This window comes from Lissotriton vulgaris, chromosome 3_1 (assembly GCF_964263255.1).
Source record: "Lissotriton vulgaris chromosome 3_1, aLisVul1.2, whole genome shotgun sequence".
NCBI lineage: Eukaryota > Metazoa > Chordata > Amphibia > Caudata > Salamandridae > Lissotriton > Lissotriton vulgaris.
In genome coordinates, this window is record NC_141689.1 from 1,805,008,379 (window position 1) to 1,805,029,102 (window position 20,724).

Here is a 20,724-nt window from a genome sequence, read left to right on the forward strand (position 1 = left end):
TTACTCAACAGGTCAAGGAACCGACACATGAGAAAGGTCATGTGCTCGACTTAGTCTGGACCACCATGCCAGTCCAGGGCATTACGGAAATTCTCCCCTGTGCTTGGTCTGACCATTCTCTAATAAAGGGTAGACTCATACTGAGGGGCCCCCTGTCCAAATCCGGGGAGGGCTGGAAAATGGCCCGCAAATGGAGAAATCTTGATGGGGAAAAATTGGTCCACCTCTTAGAACACCACCCTTCAGCAAAAGAGCAGGATGTCAACGTTGATGCTCTATGTGGACACCTCCAGCATAAACTGGGGAGTGCCATTGATGTGGTGGCACCTCTTCGCAGGATGAAGAAGGTGGCGAGAGGAGCTGGGGCGCCTTGGTATAACGATTCCCTAAGGGAGATGAAACGTGGGGTGAGAAAGAAAGAACGGGCATGGCGCAAAAAATATGACGCCATCTCCAAACAAGAATACATCTCATCCTTAGCCCATTATAAACTCGCCATACAATCTAGGAAGGCTGCTTTCTTCGAGGAAAGAATAGCTGCTCCAAGAAACCCGCAAAAAGAAATCTTTCGGGTCCTGGCGGAGCTCAGGGTGAACAAAGAGCAAAGTCCCGAGTTCACTCAGGAGGACTGTCAGAGGTTTCAGGATTTCTTCGTAAAGAAGATATCCGATATCTTGGACGAAATTGCGGAAACTGCACCCCTCGAATGTCCTCGCCTACCGGACCTTATCGCCCCGTTAAACATCTCACCATTAGCTGTGTTCTCCCCTATCTCCAAACAGGAACTACTTAAAATCATAGGCCGAGTTAAATCGGGTTCCTTGGTGGACCCTTGCCCTCCTGACATATTCAAGGTGGCAATGCCAGGAATAGAGGAAGAGGTTCTGCATCTATTGAACACTTCTCTTCGCACAGGACAGATCCCTCTAGCTTTTAAAGAGGCTCGCCTGATCCCCTTACTGAAGAAACCTGGTGCAGACACAAAATGTCTGAAAAATTTCCGGCCCATCTCTCAGTTGCCTTTTTTGGCTAAAGTGGTTGAGCAGCATGTGTTAGCTCTACTATCGGGCCATCTAGAGAGTAACAACCTGCTGGAGACCAATCAGGCAGGGTTCCGTGCTAATCATAGCACGGAATTAGTTATGTTATCCATTCTAGATGAGCTAAGAACGCGGGCTGATGTAAAAACATCGAGCGCCCTGATACTACTGGATCTCTCCGCGGCGTTTGACACCGTGTGTCACAAACAGCTTCTGTCGCGGTTGAGATCCTTTGGCATCATGGGTACAGCACATGCATGGCTTACATCATTTTTGCAGGGTAGGACACAACGAGTGCAGCTGGGTGACCTACTTTCCACCCCTGCTCCGATCACCTGTGGGGTTGCACAGGGCTCTGCCTTGTCACCCCTACTCTTCAACATCTACCTGCAGCCACTAATTGCTCTCCTGAACAGGATGGATTGCCTAGTGTATAACTATGCCGATGACACCCAGATAATCATCCGGCTGGATGATGGTCCGGGAGCATCCACTAGGCTACAGGACATACTGAAAACCACAGTCAATTGGATGTCCGAGAACTCTCTGAAAGTCAATCCGGATAAGACGGAAGTGTTGCCCATCTCCATCTCGGGTAACCCTTGGTGCGAGAAATTTTGGCCTAGGGAGCTGGGCGCACCACCAAAACCGGCAGTCGCAGTCAAAAGCTTAGGCCTATATGTGGATAACAAATTATCCATGGAAAAACAAGTTACCACCGTAGTGGGCACCTGTATAGGCCTCCTAAGACAACTAAGGAAGATCTCTGCCCTACTCTCATTCCCTACTTTGAGACACGTGGTCTCAGCCACAATTTTGGCAAGGCTGGACTACGGGAACTCCCTATATTTAGGTTTGCCACAGCGGCTGCTGGACAAACTACAGGGAGTTATGAATGATGCAGCTAGGCTGATATTTAAAAAACCTAGGACTGCTCATGCCTCTCCCCTGATGCAGGAGCTGCACTGGCTCCCAATTCGTCAGAGAATTGTCTTCAAAGGACTGTGTATCGCTCACAAGACTCTGTATGGCAAAGCACCAAAATACCTGAAATCCCGACTATCCCCCTACACACCGGCCAGAACTTTGCGTTCGTCGGACGCCACTCTTTTGTCCCAATCCCGCTTCAAATTGACCACAGTGGGGGGCCGTGCGTTTTCCAATACGCTCCCAGCTTTATGGAACAAATTGGATACAGAGCTCAGGAAGGAAAGTAACTTACTTTCCTTCAGAAAAAAACTAAAAACTGTATTGTTTAAACAAGCATGGAGCAGATCTTAGGCGCACAGTTGGTTTCAAGTGAATGTAACATCTTATCACGTAAAGCTGGACAGACAGCGCTTAGAGACCCCTGTGGTTATAACGCGCCATATAAATTAAATAAATAAAAATAAAATAAATAAATTATACAGGCCCTCGTGTTCCCTCGTGAAATACACGGCCTCCCTATCTGAAGGCTTGGATATTGCTACTCGACCCTGCTCTTTTAAATGCACTCCGGATTCAAATCCTCCTCCCTGACTCTCTCCCTCTCGTACTGGGAATGCCTTCTTTATACTGAGGAGAGTTTGGCTTTCAGGTGTCTGTAGTTTTATGCTGGCGCAGGTTCCTCTTTCACGCGCCCTTCTCGTCAGGCCCCGCCCTCCCTCACGCGCTCTCCTCAGGTGACAGCTGAGCCCGCCTCGAGATGCAGGACAGATAAATCTCCCTCCTGATCACGGCCCCCTGGCACCACCGCCTGTCAGCGGGGCTGGCTGCAAACGCAGCACGTCAAGCCATGAATGTCGAGCATTTAGACCACCCTGCGCCATGCGTCGCCTCGGTCTGACCTTTCAACCCTCAGGAGGGCCCAGACACGGACACCGTCGCCGAACACTGAACGTGCCCCTGGAAAACAATATCCGCAGCTGACAACTTCCAAAAACCAATAGAGGCAATCCCACGGCCTATAGAATCAATTTTATAAATGCGTTAAGCTTCCAACTTTAGGTGAAAAGCGTCCCATCAGTCAGGAAGTGGCGGAATGTTTAGAGCGGCCTACTTTGGAACTGTCGAGTCTCGGCGTCGGCTCAACAACCTGTGATTCTGGGCAAATCGCTTAATTTCCCTGTGCCTACTAAAAACGAATGTATCCTTGTGTAAGGTAACTGGTGCTCATGGAAAGCCTCCAATACCTCCGGGTCGAGTTCACGCTATATAAAACATATTTTTAAACTGCAAAAAAAAAAAGAGGCGGGTGGAAGAGCAGCAAAGTATTCAAAATCAGGTGACCAAAATGCGCTGGAATATGTGGGCAACGTGATCACATCAAAGCCGGCTTGCAACGCTGGCTCCCGGTGGATGTGAGGGTTAGGTTCAATGCCCTCTGCACTCTCCTGCTGTCAGTGCTGAATTTATAAAAAATGAAGTGCCATGGCCCAAGATATTACACACGGGTTCACTGCAGCGGACACAGACACGTTACTTTAAACTGCAAGCTAAAGTCCTTGTTTATCATTTTTTTAATATAATAGTTAAATAACTAAAAGCTCCACTAATGAACTTTGCCTAAAGCTACACATAGAACGAACCATGCGGTTATTTCTCATTATAGCGTGCCTTTGTTTACAAATAAGTGCTAGTGCCAAGCACTGAGAAACACCAGCACAACTTAAGCACTGCCTATATGGGAAAATTACTTTTGTACCATCAAAAACTAGCACCTCACTTGTTCACCCAAGGGAATCCTGTGCCCGGTAGAGCCACAGCTCATTAATTGTCATCACCGGTACTTAAGGCAGTCTGCCACATGGTGACTCTGTTTGTCTAATCTAGAGATTAGAACAACAATTGTTTATTAATTCAATATACTTTAAAACTTACTAATACTTGCCACACAAGCTATTATAGTTATGGGGGCCTGGAGTAGTCTGAATTGTCAGACTGGTAGGTGTGTTATGGTTGTTAGTTTGTTGGTACTGTCATTAGCAGAGCTGGTTGGGGCAATGTGTTGTGCAAGCGGCAGTGGCTTCCTGGCGAGGGCCCTGGTACTTATTTTTATTTTTACAAATTAAGCATTGCATGTATTTACTCCAGTTTTTATGTAGTGCATTAATGACTAAGGTTCGGTCACTAAAGGGTTTTATGTGGGAAGTAAATGGTTGGCGGTCTAAGCATATCAAATTGGGGCTCAACTCTCATCAAATGGGAACTAATTTCTCCACCAGCACAATGAAGGGCCCTTGCGAATTTATAGCGCTCTGAAGTAACCTAAGTTCAATATAAATCTCCTTAATACATAAATAAACATGCAATTCACCTGACCCAGATTACTTCTCGGATGAATTACAACCGCTATGGAAAGTTACTCCTACGCCAAGTAGAAAATAGACTGTGACTAAAATGAAAGCGTGGTGTGAAATTGTACTGGCGGATAGAGCGAATGCAAAAGCCACAGGTTTGTAAGAAACTCAAGCTGTGACGGTCTAGGAAGTTTATGTTCTTTACCAGCAGATGGCAGCACACACCTTGGTACAAGAGGACCCCAGATAATGTCCTCCATGAAAGGTCCAATTTTAATTCACGACTTAATATTTTTCTGAAGTACTCAAAAGTTGAGAATGGAGTAAAACGGCAGTAGTTCAACGGTCAAGCACGTTTGAAGGAATGAGTGGCATTCCCCTTAAGATATAAAGACCCGGTAAACATGATAAATCTTTTTTTCGAAACACATTTTTTCTTGCTGCCTAATAAGAGCAGAACGCAACCTTCTTTATTTATGGGCAGCATGGAAAATGATCAGGGGGAAAAATAGAGCAGATCTCCACATTTTCCCCAGTCGATCCATCATGGGACACAATTGTCCTGCCCATAAATCAACACAAAAAGAAGAAGCTTGAGGAACAACTTTGCCTCAATAGTCCTTCACAAGTGGGAGCATACACTGTCCTTATTTCTAAATTCACACGGGCCTTTATTGTCACTAGAGCAGAAAAGAGCTGTCCTCCCAAAGTGCTTACCCAAAGAGGAAATTAACTTCAGGCAATCTGCATCCAATCCAAAGGCGACTACATGGTATATATCTGACTGGAAAGAGACATTCTAGGGCAACTTTTTTTTACAGTTTGTGCATTCTCGAAAAAGAACTAAAATCTAAGAATATATTGATGTAAAAACCTAACCGGGCAGGCAATGCGATCATTAAAGGAGGCATATCTTTTAGCCTTAAGTCTCTTTCAGAGGAAAATGCACCAGGTCAGTCAGAATGATAAAATAAGGAGTAGGACAGCAACTGCTCAACAGAGTTTATGCACTTTATACAGCTCTGGGTGAAATCCTAGTGCTTCTTTCATGCATAAGTCAGAGGCACAACTGGGCCAGTGCTTACTGCACTGGGATCACCGGGGAGCTCTCTCCCTCCCTAAACACTCTTCTCTGTTTTTAGCACTGAGAAGCCCCTCTGCCCCGCTGAAGAGGCCAGAGAAGGGCTGCTTATGGCACACCGGTGTACTGAGTGGTAACTCGGCATAGAAGCACTTGCACTGTGCTCACGTTTTTTCAGATCGCACGATCCCACTCTTCACCTTGCCCTTTCCAGGTACCCCCATGAGGTACAAGCCCTTCACCACACTCAGTGGCCTCGGTGCTGGAAAAGTTGATCTCGAGCCACATTTGGTGGTCATCTCATCATGCTTGGCTGCGTAGAGGTCCAGCGCCGGGCAGGCTTACATACTACAAAGGGTAGACCTGAAGCACACACTTTAGCTTGGTGGACCCACCCCACAATCTCCCTTGTGGATCAAAAATCTGTCTGACTCCTCAGTTCTCTCCTCCAGTCCCTAGACCTTCCCTTCCTGAATGTGGAGTTCTTGCAGTGACGGCTATCGTAAAAAAAAAATGGTGGGGTGCGCAGGCACTCGACTCACTATAAAATCGGGAGTACGGCCAGCGCAGCTCTTCTCTTAGGTTTCCGCGAGCAGAAAAAGGAAGGACTTCCTTTCTGTTTGTGGAATGCAACTCTGACCAATCCTGGAGTTGCTCTCAAGCTGTGAAATCAGCTCCAGGATTGGTGGGAGCATGCTCATGTAAATGTGGGTGTACTTGTAAAGCGCACTGTGACTCCATGGAGTATCCTGGCGCTGAAGACCGCTGGGGAACCCGTCCTGGTTTTCCCTCTGAGATGGTCCCTTTCTGGGTATCTCCAAGGTGAAACCAGGCATCCCCGGCGTCTGTGGGGGGCCGTTGTAGAGATGAGGCAAGCTTAATGCCCAGAGTTGCAGAGTGTGATCTCTGGTTAGAGTAGGCACCGAGGCGAAAATTATCGAGTCTGTTTTGACCCTGGTCCACGACCCTGCCGCGTCAGGAATTGAACCCTGGTCCCGGGCCGTTCTCTGCTTACGGGTCTGCCGCCTCTAACCAGTGAGCCACACCACTCCACTCCAATCCAGTGATCCTTTTGAGGCCGAGGGCCTGTGCCAGCAATCCCCAGGGTGTTTCATAGCCTTTGGATTGCTGGGTCTACAGTGCGCATTCCGGGCTGGCTGTCGCTAGATGGCGTGCCAATCTGACATGCTCACCTTAGACCAGTACTGTAATCCTGCATTTGGTTCTGACAAGCCATGTGTTTGCCTGCTGCACTCCCAGCAGGCAGGGCAATGCTCCTCGACTCCTGAGAAGGAGCCGCTCCTGAGTTCTGGAGCCACCGCAGATTTCACCAGTTAGAGGCGAGCTATGTAACTTTTTAGGGAATGTATATAAGCTTGGCCAAAATGGGTAGATAAAGAAGGTGTCCTGTGTAAAACTCTAAAATGCGAGCACAGAACTCAGAGGCTGAAGGGATAATGTGTCTCTGAGGTTGTTTCGGTTGTATTGTGTTTTGATCATCTGATCTTAGAAAGGTTAGGGCAAGACACATTAGTATCAGTGGGGCCAACAGAACCTACTGTTTATAAAAGATGTGAGCAGCCATTTATGAGGCTCCTGTTGGAGAACAAAATAGAGGCTCACAAATTAGCATTTTCTGCAAAGGATGGTAAGGCACACGTTTCTGGAGACAGTAAGGCACCCGTCTCTGGAGATAGTATTTATGACCTTTATGAGCAACCCTTTATGAGATACATATTGCCAAACAAGATAGAAGTCTTTGGGAGCATTATTTATGAGGCCCTTACGCCGCCGTTGCGTCACTTTTTGTGATGTTGTGTCTGCATAAAAAATGCATCACACTGCGCTATATTTACGAAGTGATGCATCTAGGCAGATGCGTCACTTTGTAAACCCCTGTGCTACATTATCCCTGTGACAGGTATAAGGTATACAGGGTGGGCATTCCGGCGCAGAAAAGGCAGAAATCTATGAGATTTCACTGTGACACTTCTAGGATGCCACTGCGTCAAATCCTTCCGCCTGCCTCACAGCAGGCGTAAGTAGTGATGCAGGCCTTTCACATGGGGCTTTACCCATGTGAAAGGACACATTGCTGGAGTTGCATCTGTTTTCAGACACAGCTCAGCAATGTGCCACTTTTGCGCACACAGATACGTCAGGAATACTAACATATCTGTAAATCCTTGCGACATGGAGCTCCGTACAGTAAATATGGCGCATCCATGGCGGGGTCGGATTGGGATCACAATTCGGCCCCGGCACTGACGAAAAAAGTGGCCCACATTCAAGAGGCGTGGCCCTTATTTAAGGGGCGTGGCCCACATTCAAGGGGCGTGCCCTTTCATGAAACACCATTTGCACAGACAAGGAATGAAAGTGGGAGGATACTGTTCTTACACACGACACAGGGCCAAGGTGACAATGGCCTACATGCTGAGCAACTAAAAAAAATAGCAAGGCCCCTTTTTGTCACAAAATTATTCCAGCTCTCCAGCGCAGGAGCACGTGAAAAGCAGCAAAGCCCCTGCTATTACTAACCTACTCAGCCCTTCCCAGACCTTCAGCTCAGGAGCACATGAACAGAGGTAAGGCCCCTGCAATTAGTAAATTAATCAACCCTCCAGGCCTTGGGAAAATGTCCTGGCAGGGGAGCACAAAACACAGCTTTCTGGGTCATCCAAGGTAGCCAGGTAGCCAGGGGGAGGCTGAGGTGAAGCTGGTGCATGGGAAGTGCCTTCCCTGTGTGTTCTGGCAGTTTGAGTGTTTACCATTTACGGTAGTATTACCCTTGTACCTGTGTATGGTACCCTTTTGTAACTTGCACACGTCACTTTTCTCTTGTAACACACTGTTTGCTTCCTCTCACATTTGTTTGCTTTAAATACTTGCACAAGTGCAACCATTGCCTACGTAACGTTTGTTCTTGTGCTGGAGTGTCTGCCATTAATTGCAGTATTATACCTCTACTTGTATTTTGTATGCTTTTGTAACCTGCACACATATCTATTTTTCCTCCTGTAATGTATCGTTTGCTCCTCTTGTATTTTGGTTGCTCACTATTGTCACTTTTGATTCATGTAACTTAACGTTTGCTTTTGCAATTTGTCCACTTATAATTTTCTCCTCATGTATTATTGCTGTTCCTAGTGTGAAGCGCTCTGACACCTTCGGGTAAAGTCAGCGCTATATAAAATTGCATTAATAAATAAATAAAACAAAAAAAATCCAAACATCACCAGGCCCCCACAGCAAGACCCATTCTTCCTCACCCACTATGCCCTGAATGTGAAGGGCTGTGCGAGGTGTTAAGACTAACACTGTTTCTGGGCTGCATGGGCGCCAGGGGGCCGAGGTGCAAATGGCTCAAAGGCCTGAGAAACACCTGGCCCCCAGGGAGGCCGATTATTGAAAACAATCACCCCTCCCCAGCCCAGCCTCAGCTTGATTGCTTGGCAGGGCAGGGGTGAAGGAGAGCCCACAGCTGACAATCGCTGTCCGGCTGCACAGCGAGGCTGCTTTCATTTTCTCAGTCTCTGTCTCCGTGCCCTCTGTGGGCCGGTTTTTTTTCTCCCCTTTCCTAGTCCACTCTGTGGACTGGGACAGGGGAGAAAAAAAACGGGCCACAGAGGGCACTGAGTCACCAGCCCTTCGGCCCATTACCGAATGCCCGCCTTGCCAATCCGCCCCTGATCCATGGTGTCGAAAGGAGGGTGCACTGAAAAGTGTTAGATCGCTGTTTTCACGCATTAATGCAACACTTGTCATAAATGAGGCCCTTTATATTTTGGACTTTGGCGCAGGGAGACTGGTACAGAAGATGGGTGAAGGGTGCAGACTTTTTTCCTGCATGTGCACTCAAATTGTCAGCATTACAGGAAGACGGGAGCTCACGAAAAGCCTTGTTCACGGCTTCCCGTCAGCGTGAGAAAAAGGCTGCTCGATTTCCAGGGCCAGACAAGGTGAGATTCAAACATCCACTCAGGGACATTGTTCACCGAGGCCAGCAAAGTCTGCAGGCGGCCCGAAAATCTGCCTTTCCTAGTTTTAATAACATTAGTATTTGAGCCACCCACCCGGCACGGGAAGCAGTGTGGGCATGGGGTGGTTACAGATTTTATGAATGGATTTTCTTACTCGAGGAAGGTAAAACAATCCAGCCTTCAGATCAGGATAGGAAAACAGCCCTTTTCATTCCACAGTCAGCAGCTTAATTCCTCCTTTATTCCTCCTTCCTGTTCTCAGTGCTGGATAAAAGGAAGGAACCCCTCAGACACCACTCATCCTCTTAAAAATAATTGCTTTTCGATGGTGGCCTTTAACTTAATTTGACTGTGCAAATAATCTTCATAGCAGTGGCTGGCCACTTTCAAGTGCAGAGATTCAATTTCACATGGAAGAACATGTGCACGTTTCATAGCTCTGAAGACCCATGGGTAGGTTAACACACATCCAACACAGCGCAGAGGTACCATACAGTAGTGAATCAATGTGTTCACAAACGTTTGTTTCCCTAATTACATGCCTTGTCCTCATCTAAAAGTATTTGTGTTCTAAGTGTGTGCAATACAGCATTGCAAACACTTAGAACACAGTACACATATATGATTCATATAGTTGTGACTCAACGTGTTCGCAACAGAATGAATCTCTAATTACACTCCATGTGCGCAACATCTAACTGTTCGTGTAATACAAAGCAATGAACCTACATACAATGCACCACAGAAGTCCCTTATAGTTGTGTATTACTGTGTCAACATCAGCATACACCCCTAATTGCAAGCCATGTGCATATCTAACAGTATATGTGAGATAGAACATTCTACACATATCCAACACAGTATAGATATATCATATCAGTCTTTAATTCATTATGTACTATCTTCACACTATCTAAAAGTACATTAGACAGCGCACTGCACTGTTTCATATAGTTGTGTAGCAACACATTCACAACAGCACACTCCTCCAATTACTTGCAATATGTGCATTTAAAAAGTCCACGTGAGACCAGTGTACGCACATCCAAGACAGCACAGCTATATCATATGACGTGGTATCAACATCTGGACGACCGTAGTCTCCGCTAGACGCACCATGCACAGACCACATGAAGACAGCATTTTTAATTTATACCCAGCACAACACAAATGTGCCTGTAGTGGAATATTATGCAACACAGGAACCCTCATAAGCACAAATTGTCCTGCACACACATTTACTCTGCGGGCAATGAACATGCCTGCCATCCTACAAGATGCTATGGGAGATCAAACACTGAGAACACTGGCCCACAACTGATTGAAATTGACATATTCACCTAAGGAATGACCCTTTCCCACTGATAACCCATTTTCAGAATCGAAGTCAGACTATATTGTCCCTGTGGGAAGCATCTAAACTGTTTGGAAAGTAACCTCATGACTATCGAAAGCTCTACAGTGGCGGCCATTATCAAACACTGTGTTATACAAACGAAGTAACATAACAATGCACATACTGGCTCTGCCTTGGGCACACTCTGTGCTGCTCACACACTATACTGTCCATCTTGCAAAGGACTGCCAGATAAAGGAATGACAACGTATTTCTTGCTGAGGATTGTGTTACCAATTGTGTTGTTCTATTACCTTTGGATTTTTTTCTTTGAAATTTACAATTTTAGTCAATAGAAAATATGTAATTCTGGACTACTAATAGCATTGGTATATAATGTGGGTTTAATCCCAGATATGCTCCAAAATGGCCTGTAAAATATGAAATCACCATTTTTGAAATTGTACTGCGAACAATATCACACAGATTTGGTCTGTCAAATTTTCATATGCTGGCCAGGAAAAGATCCATCATGAATCTGCTGCTCAAAGTTTTAAAGGGTGGGTGGTATCATTATTGTATGACATTTGCTGATGTCAAATATGCACTTGATTCTGAACAGCAGCAAACATTGTGTGGTAATTTTAAACAGTGTTATTTTACACAGAGTATAAAAATGATGAAATATTCACTGGTTGTCACTCACCATCATTAGTGTCAGCTAGGATCACCACTTTGGTACTGGGGAATTCCGAACCAACCTGACCCCCCATGGGCATACTGAGTGTGACGTTGAAGATCTCGTCTTCCTCGTAAAGGGAGTCATCAATGATAATAATGCGGCACGTTTTGGATGTCTCGTCCTTATCAAAGCGAATGATGCTGGTGTGGTCCTCAGGACGGCTTATATAGTCCGAGTATGATAATACCGATGACGGTACAGTTCCCGTAGCTGAACCTGTAAGAAACAGCCAAAGACAGTGGTATTGATTGAGTTATAATACCTGGAGCCTGCAATCCCTGTATATTAGCCCATCTCTAAGTTTCTTATTCCAGGTGACTTGCAATGTCTCTAGTTGCCTTTAATAAAGAAATAGTGTAACTGCTCAATGGCAATAGTATGCCCATGTATTACAAGGCCCTAAGTACCCCCTGCCACAAATTATAGGGATATTGCAAGTCACCTCGGTGTTCCACGACCTTATAATGAGACTCTACTTTTGACCACATTACTCTATATGGTCATGCAACTACCTCCTCCCTGTCTTGCAAGATCCTTATAATGTACAGTAGCGGGCACTTTATCACATGAATAACTTTCAGGGCAAAATAATCTCTTCTTCATCTCTAGATACACAAGAATCCCTGCAACATGAGTGCATGTTAGGCTTGCACCAGCCCTTGGATGGTTAAATTCAAATGTTCACAGCAATTCACACAAGTCAATAACTCTTGCTGCACACTGGTGCCCCAAGCTATGCTTGTAGCATAAGAAAAACAAAATGCAAAGCACATACTGGAATGACTGCACATTGCCACTTGGTGCACTTTGCAGGTGCCCACCTACAACTCACAGCGGTTCAAGAGGAAATAGTTAATCAATCATTTTTTTAAATTCATCTATCTGTATTTAAATTACTGCTCCATCCATGATAATTATTAGAATGAAATATTATTTTCATAATGATAATTGACAGTTTCAATAAAACAAATCTGACCATTAAACAGAAGCGGACAGCAGATAAGGACCACTGGTCACATTTGGTCGGCGCAATCCACTGCACACAGTGACCTCTTCTTAGTTTGCAGCTCAGCCCTTGTTCTCGCACTTTTATTACCCTACTGTGGAAACGCAAAAGAAGTGACTGAAAAAATTGTGATCAATCTGAACCTCTGAAATGTAAACTGGCCACATTCTGATCCATCGTTTCTCAGCTTGCCTGTGCCATTACAGGGACCAACCATATGCAAATACTTATTTCCTCCACCTTCCTGACGAAAAAAGGACAATCCAGTGGTTCAGAGTGATTTATTCAATTGAACCCATCATGCTGGTGCTGTCTCAATATCAATTTATGGTATTCCTTGGAGAGCTCGTTACCTTCCTAAACAACACACTTCCTTGTAATCTGGTGTTTAGCGCACAGAAGTCCTCTCTATTCTTCTGAAGAGATCACAGAACTGTTGTTCTCTTGCTCTGGGAGGCAATGAGGTGCAGATGGGGTTTATGGCACAACCACTAACAGAATCTGGGAGCTAGATAGTTGGTAAATATGGGTCAAATGGTTTATTGGCCCCGACTTAGAGACTCCAAGAGATTTCATGTGAGATGTTACTGAGTCAGTTGATCAGGAAAGTGTCTCTGCAGGGTCAATCTGAAATTTGTGATTTGTATGATGAGTTTACTATATAGGTTCACATTCCTCTCACCTTGTTCTTGAACTGAGTATTTGCCAACTCATGTTTGCATGTACTTAGTTTGTTTCTTGGTAATATTGTGTGTTGCCATGTGATGGGGTAGCATAGGATAAGAGATATTGTTCAACAGCAGCCCTGCTGGATGGCCCAGTGAACTAAGAATGGATAGATTGGTCCTGTATTCACAGTTATCGCTTCTCTAATTGGTGGGCCTCAGTGTCGAGGACATTTCCACCTGTGTTCACTACTTATTGTGACTATTTGCTGTCCAGTCGCTGTCCTGGGAGGTGACTTGTGGGTGAAACTGAGAGGATACCCAATCAGAGGAAGAACAAGTGGAAATGCTCACCTTTTTAGGACGGGATTCAGCTATTTCAAGATTTCATTCACGTGGGTCAATTCTCTGGCAGTCTATGGCCCTCAGTACAAGTCAGGTGGAGCAGAATTACCGTATGCAATTTCACTCCACCTCTTCGCATGTGGGCAACATCTGACCCGACGTTAACAGTTGGTAAATTCGGCCTATAAACTCACTTAAAACTTTGGCTGCAACAGCAGTCTAGACTCACCCACCACCGCTCCAACCTGACATGTTTTTCTGGCACGGGGAGGATGCAATAGCCCCCCACCCCCATTACAACTATCCTTCCCTTTCCCTTCCCTACCTCCTGACCCCCCTCTCCACCCCCACCCAAGAACAGCCCCCGTACATATTTGGCCCTTGCTCAGAGCAGGTACTAATGGTGGTAAATGTGTGTGCTAAACCCCTCAGATGAGGAAATACCATTCAGAATTCTGCACCGTAATTTTGTGTGTAAACAGTAATTCCATGTTCCAAGTGGCTTAACTCGTAATAGGCGGAATTCTATGTGGCGAAGTCTGCTGGTATCATTCATTCCAATAGGTGGGAATAACCGCATGGAATTCCGCCTAACTTCTAATCGGAAACTGCATTATCATGCCTTGCTATATACTGTTTGCAATAAGTCTTGGCCAAGGTCAAGGAGACCTCGGTTGGTTCCATTGGCAATCAGCGCTTTTAACTCATTTTAGAAGTAGACTTAAGTAAAGAATATGAGGCTGGCGATGTGTGAGAGGTTTGGAAACGAAATATAGAAGCTGTGCGAGAGCTAAACAGAGCCCATGCTGGGACTGCATATAGGGGCGTCAGAGAGAAGAGGATGAAGTCCAACCAGCAGCATACCGGAGCCTCGGACAGAACAAAGCCGCTGACAAGCCTCGTTGTCCGGTCTGATAAAGGAACAGTCGGCCATTGACTCCGGGCTTGCTGTAGTAGCACTCCGCATGCCTTCCTTACCGCGATAACCGAAGGAAATGCGAAGAGAAGCCTTTAAAAGAAAGCCTGACGCTGTACTTCAAAAAAGCCTCCACATCCGAGCCCCAGCTCCCTTTTTTCCTGCTCACGGAGCATGCAGAATGTTGCTATCACTGACCGCGATTAGCTGACAGACGTCTTCGACATGAAAAAGTATCCTTCCGCCACCCTTCACATGTCACTGGGCTTGGCTGAGGGCCAGGGGCTGCCTTAACGTTTGTTTCGCTTACAGTGCGCCCACACACTTATCTTTATTAAATCTGCGCTGTACCGAGGTTCACGAGGACGCACCAGGCGCCACTGACTTGCTTCATGAGGCCCCTGTGTCTGTACCTAGTCCTGAGACAAGCCCTCTTCAGCTGTGGTCAAACTTTAATCAAGAAGTTCGGCTCCAACCGCCTTTCGGGCAAAAACGTCACAGAAAAAAGGACTGACATGCAGCATGAAAAGTTAAAACATGAAAACGTAAAAAAAAAAGTCAATAAGCCATTGTAAAGGGAATTTATATGACGCCTCGGCCCAGGACATGAATGTGGAGAGGCTGATGGGCTATCACAAAAATGGGAGGACACGGAGATTTATGACAGTCCAATATATGATCTTCCGTATAATAGAACACATTCAATAGGTATACTGCTCAGATGATGGCTTCAAGGTCATATATTAACTTGTTCAGCACGGCGCGAATTTTCGCCATGTGCTGAACATTCTGAAAAACGGGTGTGGTCATGATGGAACGGTTTCGTCATGAGCAGAGCCCAACCGACGCTCATGACGGAACCGTTAGGTCATGAGCGTCGAAGGGGTTAAAAACGCATAACACCAAATGCCACTAGGAGCGTCTACTTATAGAAACAAGAGCCCTCACCTGCCCGAAGGTGGCATGCTTCATTATCGGGCCTGCTCCTCGTTGGGCTGGCGCTGCAGTGCCCAACGGACCCCTAGAACACCAGAAATATTGGTAACCTCACCAACTTACCCTCCTACGTGTAGGTTGATATGTGAGTACTAGTGACCTGTCTCCTAAAGAAAGAGAGTCCAGGGATGCAGGCGAAGGGTAGGTGAATCAGTCGCCTGATTGCCCTCAGAAAATATACTGAGACCGGGCTGTCCATGCACTCCAAGGGGTCCATTCCTTTATTTAGGCTGCAGGTCACTAGTACTGAAATATCAACCTACACATAGGAGTGTAGGTTAGTGAGGTTACCAATTTTTCTGATGTTCTTCACAGAGTTGGGGACTTCATTCCATCACATAATCAGGATCCCTACACAAACAGTGAAGATTAGGTATTCTTTGCTAGGTCCTGATGAAGGGCCACTTGATCCTAGGGGACAGCAGAAGCTTGAAACATGTCGACCATAAACCTTTACTGATTTAATCTCACATTTGTATAGATCCAGAGACTAGTTATTCATAGTGAAACTCGAATCATCCTATTTTCCTAGTTCCTAGCACTTTTTTAGTTCTCGCAGACCTGCGTTGCAGCGCGCATACATTGCTCGCATCTGCGAGACATATTGTGGGTGAGTATATTTCAGAAAGGGGCTTGAAGCCCCGCCCCTCATTTTCATTGGGTAGTGTCACCATTTATGGTAAACAGTGGCTGCCCATTGAAAATGAGGCTTCTGTGTTAACACCCTTTGTCATTTTGGGACGGCCCATCCGGACTGGGTCTCCTGCTTCACGGCTGTCGTGAAGCAATTTCTTATCTCAGAGGCGTGTTATGTAAACAAGCCTCTGAGATCCAGTCCTGATGGGCCTTCCAAAAGTAGACAGGGCGCTGCCTGTTTATTTTTGCATCGCGCTTTCGCTGAAAGTGAAAGCGCAATGCAAATATAAACAGCGCTATGGCAAGCGCTTGTTTTACCTTGACATAGACTACTAAACATACTGCAAAGTGTCTATAGTCAATTTTTACTCACTTCATTCCAATCTTTCTACACTGGCACTGAGACTCACTAAAGACCCAGTCCTTCGTAGGCGAATCTAAAGATCTCGGTCAAAGTGACCCCTTGAGGGCACCAACCCAACATCCAGCAGGCCCGACGATGAAGTGTGCCACCCTCAGGCGGGTAAGGGCTCTTGATTCTATAAGCAGACTCTCCTAGTGACATTTGGTGTTCTGGGTTTTTAACATATTACCTTGAAGGCATCATCAGATAAGTATATCCTTTTGAATTTGTGGTTGATGTGCTGCCATGCATGTATGGAATGTATGGAGCAGCTGCATGGTGGATGGATTCAAGGGATAGGAGAGATGAGTTGCAGTGCTTGTATCCTGCTCTAGACCCGTTTGATCATGAGGTAATACCTGTGGGCATCTAAAAAAACGTAATATGGTATTTAGAAAATTACACATTTTGACCTCCCTTTACAACTCTCCTGGAGCTCCTCATCTTGTGGAACTTCATTAGTTTCCAGTAGCCATGCATGTGCCATATAAAGTCTTGTGCACCACACATCGTGCTGATGCCCAGCTGCTGGTGCCCTCTTTTTCTGCAGTAGCGGTTGCTTCTGTTGGTCTATGCGCTTTCTCAATGTCTTTCTGGTCAGTTTCTCAATATCGCTGCTCTGGTGTTGGCTGTGGGTTCTTCCCAGACATTTCTGCCATGCAGTGGGACTCTGCTGGTTTCTCTTCACCTTTACTTCAGGAAGAACATAGACCACAGCTGTTTACTGCTCTATCTTATTCGTGCTTCTTTCGGGTTACGGTCTTTTTCAGTGCTGGATCACTTTGGGGTAAACCTGTGCTCTATAAATGCCATATTCCTTCACTCACTCAATCATGCAGACGTTGTCACATTGAGCTGTATGATAACTTGTATCAGCTGTATGACTCCTATTTAGTTACTGGGTCTGTTTTCAGTGGGGGTTTAAAGAATGTCCCACTTTTGTGACACAACAAAAGTCTTTGGAGCCCATCTCCGCTACACGGGCTGCAATCCTAAGGAGGTACTTTTTATTGGCATCAAAAGTCCAGATGCAGTAAAAACCTTGGGTTCCACTTGTTTTTAATTTGAAATAAGAGAATGCCTCTCAACAAAGATGCTGTTTGACATATATGGCTAGGGTACACTGTATCCAACAGTAACATTTAGCTTCTGGTTTAACTGTAACCAATTTAATAGTCCACTGTAAATTACTTCTGTGTTAATTAAAGAGGCCGTCCAATGAATGATGTCACTATGGGACTCAAACCCAAGCAGACATCATCAAATAAAGGGATATTTTGGAATGCGTGTTGTTGGTGCTTGTTAGTGATGCAAGGGTGTTTAAAGGGTACCATTTTTTCTCTAGCTTGTATGACCTTTATGGACTAGGATGATACTTTTTAAGATGAACATTTACTCCTAGAGGAAGCCATGGCATGCCCTGTGCTGAGATCCTGCTTCGTTCCAGAAGAGGAACACCAATGTAAAGGTATTCTTTCACCTCATGGAACAGGGTTCCTCACTGTTTGTAAGAGGCAACTCAGACTGCACCAGCGTTGCTGGTCCCTTTCCGTAGGGGCTTCTCTAAGTAAAAATACCAGTCTGAGTGAAATGCAGATGATGTAGATTTATGAGGTGGTCAACCACAAACGTGTCGGCCCGCTGATTCACATTTCATTTAAAGCATTGAGGCTTCTGCAGTCGAACAGAGGTCGTTCTCCATCCTAACTGATTTTTACTGAGCTTCCAGATACAATCTTTTATGCCAAATCTAAACTTATTTTGTCTAAACTTGGAGATCTGGGATTGAAGAAAGTACGTATGAACAGATGGAAAGCTTCCTGTTTAATCTAACGTACACCTCTCAATACTGGTAAGTTAGCTTCATTGACAAATGCCTCTACCGCAGTGAAGTCTGCATAACTTGAGGATTAAAAGGCAGTGTCCTAGAAGGTCTAGCCAGCCCATCATCATTCAAAGATCGATCACAATATGATCGGTTGAATGAGTCAGAGTAACATATTTTATTACATTGCTAGACTTAGAATGTTAACATTGGTTTACTTCCTGCTCATACTGGATCCATTTTTAAGTAAGTTGGACATTTTCGATTGAAACTTACCTTCATTTACAAGTCTGCATTTGTTCATTAGCACAAACAAAAACTGCAGTGAATCTGTGACTGACTGGGAGAAGAAGGGTGATAGTTGAACATGGTGAGAATTAGGTTTGGTAGCTGGATTCTTAGGGAAACTTGAAATGAATCAATATATGTGAAGCTCAAGAAAATATTATAAATGTGACCGTGTTTATTGCCTGTAACACACTATGCTACACATGCCATTCATGTGTAAGTGGTTAAACTGCAGTCTGGCCCTCATCCTCCTGTGATCAACTTGCCAATTGAATACACTTATAAAACCAACATCAGTCAATCGAGGTGAACACGGGTTGGACAACTGAGTGTCCATGGATGCCCACGGAGCATTGAATGGATCACATGAGTCCGCCTCGTTCTGTTTCTCACTTGAAATATTTAATTTAGGTGACAAAATGAATGGCAATTTATTTAACCAGGGCTGAGATGTGTCAGTGGTCAAAATGTCCTCCGACAAACAGCTAAAAAATCAATCTCACCTTTGATTCTTTAAAATGTGTCATAGAATCAATCTTTGCTCCAACCACAATATCTGCATTATGGAACGTCTGGACATGTGAACTGATGTACATCATTGACTGGGTTGCATCCTCATACCTACCCACTCTTCTGCTCTAGAGCACTCCTAAACCAAGTATTGTTTATAGAGTAAAGGGGTGGGTCAAGTTACTCTGAATGCTAGAATGTCCAGATGACTTGTTCCCAGGTCATTTGAAAGAAGAGAGGAAACTTCATGTCACATGGATGATGTCTCAAGTTTCGGTTGAGAAAGAAGCTTCCTACTTGCTTTGACCTGTGTGTCTGTAAAACGCCATAGTTACCAAAGAGCTGAACTGAAGAAAGTAATGGAGAGAAAGGGTAATGGGTCACCCAAAGAGGCAATCAACACATTTATGTTACCCACAAAATTTCGAGACTGCTCTTACCTTGATGTGTGGAACAAATGACCATAAGTTCTTGGCTTACATCTCCCGACCTTAACACAGGGATCAAAAGTTCACCAATGTCCTCCTCAATTTTGTATTCCGCACTGGGAATATAAACTGTAGATTCTGAAAAAGAGAGAAGATGTGTCAGGATTAGCCAATGAGAAGCCGTTTCTAGATTATGGTTTAAAATAGCAATCTGGACAGTACCATTTCAGGTCACGCTGTGTCCATTGTTACACACAGACAGAGTGCAGCACAAATGAAAGGTGCATGTTCTAGACAAGTCAATCATTGCACATCAGCTCAACATATTCTGATATCTCAAGTCAAAGTGGGTTGATGTCCCTCTATCTTTCATATACCTTCCAGCAATCCCTCTTTAGCTTTGTTCTGTACCTAAAGGGCCTTTCCAGTTCGATTCTTATCCCAGGCTAAACCCTTATGCTTAACATTCTCTCAAACGACAGAATCACTTATTCACATCATAAAATAATATCACCTTATCAGATGCCTACATTAATTATATTTATTTGATTTATTGGGCTGCCCTTAAATACTTGTTAGGCTAAATTAGTTCAGGGTTTCCCACTCCATATAGTTAATTCATTGGAATCCGTTTAAGTGCAGAGGAAAGCAGCATAAATGCATCATTATTATTAATTGTAATGTTCACTGTATTCAAAATAATTAATGTTTGTAAGTGCTTTTTGCACAGTAAACTATGTACCACAAGTTTGGAGCAGACATCTCCGCAGACATATGTTCCTAAGTAAGGGTTTATTTTGGATTATCTCCCTGGAGTCATGACAGTGGTGTGCAGAGAAGCAAATATTCTCTTTTGGAGTATGTGTTCTCTGTAACCTGGGTGTCAGGGGGTCTACTGAGCATAGATGGGGTCCCTGAGTGGAAGGAAAACATGAAGGGCCCAGAAAGCACACCAGTGAAACAGTGACAGACAGTGGCAGGGGCAGTAAAGATGACTACATATAACAAACACGCCTTTTGTGGTCCCGAGGTGTTGCACAGACTGTAAGAAGAGGAGTAAGAAAAATGGGAACATCTTTAAAGATTAAACTGGGCAGATGCAACTCAAGAATGGTGCACAGAACAGTTAAGGCCAGGACAAACCTCAGTATGAGCAGACACACACAATACACTTGAGGGGTCACTGATTCGGTGCATGGATGTGAGGTCGATGGCAGTGGAGACTTCAGTGAGCATAAAGCAA

General features: G+C 44.9%; 1 protein-coding gene across 1 annotated transcript in view; it reads right to left on the reverse strand.

The window, feature by feature from the left end:
- The window catches only part of FREM3 (FRAS1 related extracellular matrix 3), a 229,581-nt gene that overhangs the window by 89,556 nt on the left and 119,301 nt on the right, over nucleotides 1–20,724 (reverse strand). The window contains exons 5-6 of the mRNA XM_086962240.1: nucleotides 19,494–19,619; nucleotides 11,428–11,679 (exon numbers count right to left, since the gene is read on the reverse strand). Of these exons, the coding sequence (XP_086818366.1) occupies nucleotides 11,428–11,679; nucleotides 19,494–19,619 (378 nt within the window). The remainder of the gene's footprint in view (nucleotides 1–11,427; nucleotides 11,680–19,493; nucleotides 19,620–20,724) is intronic.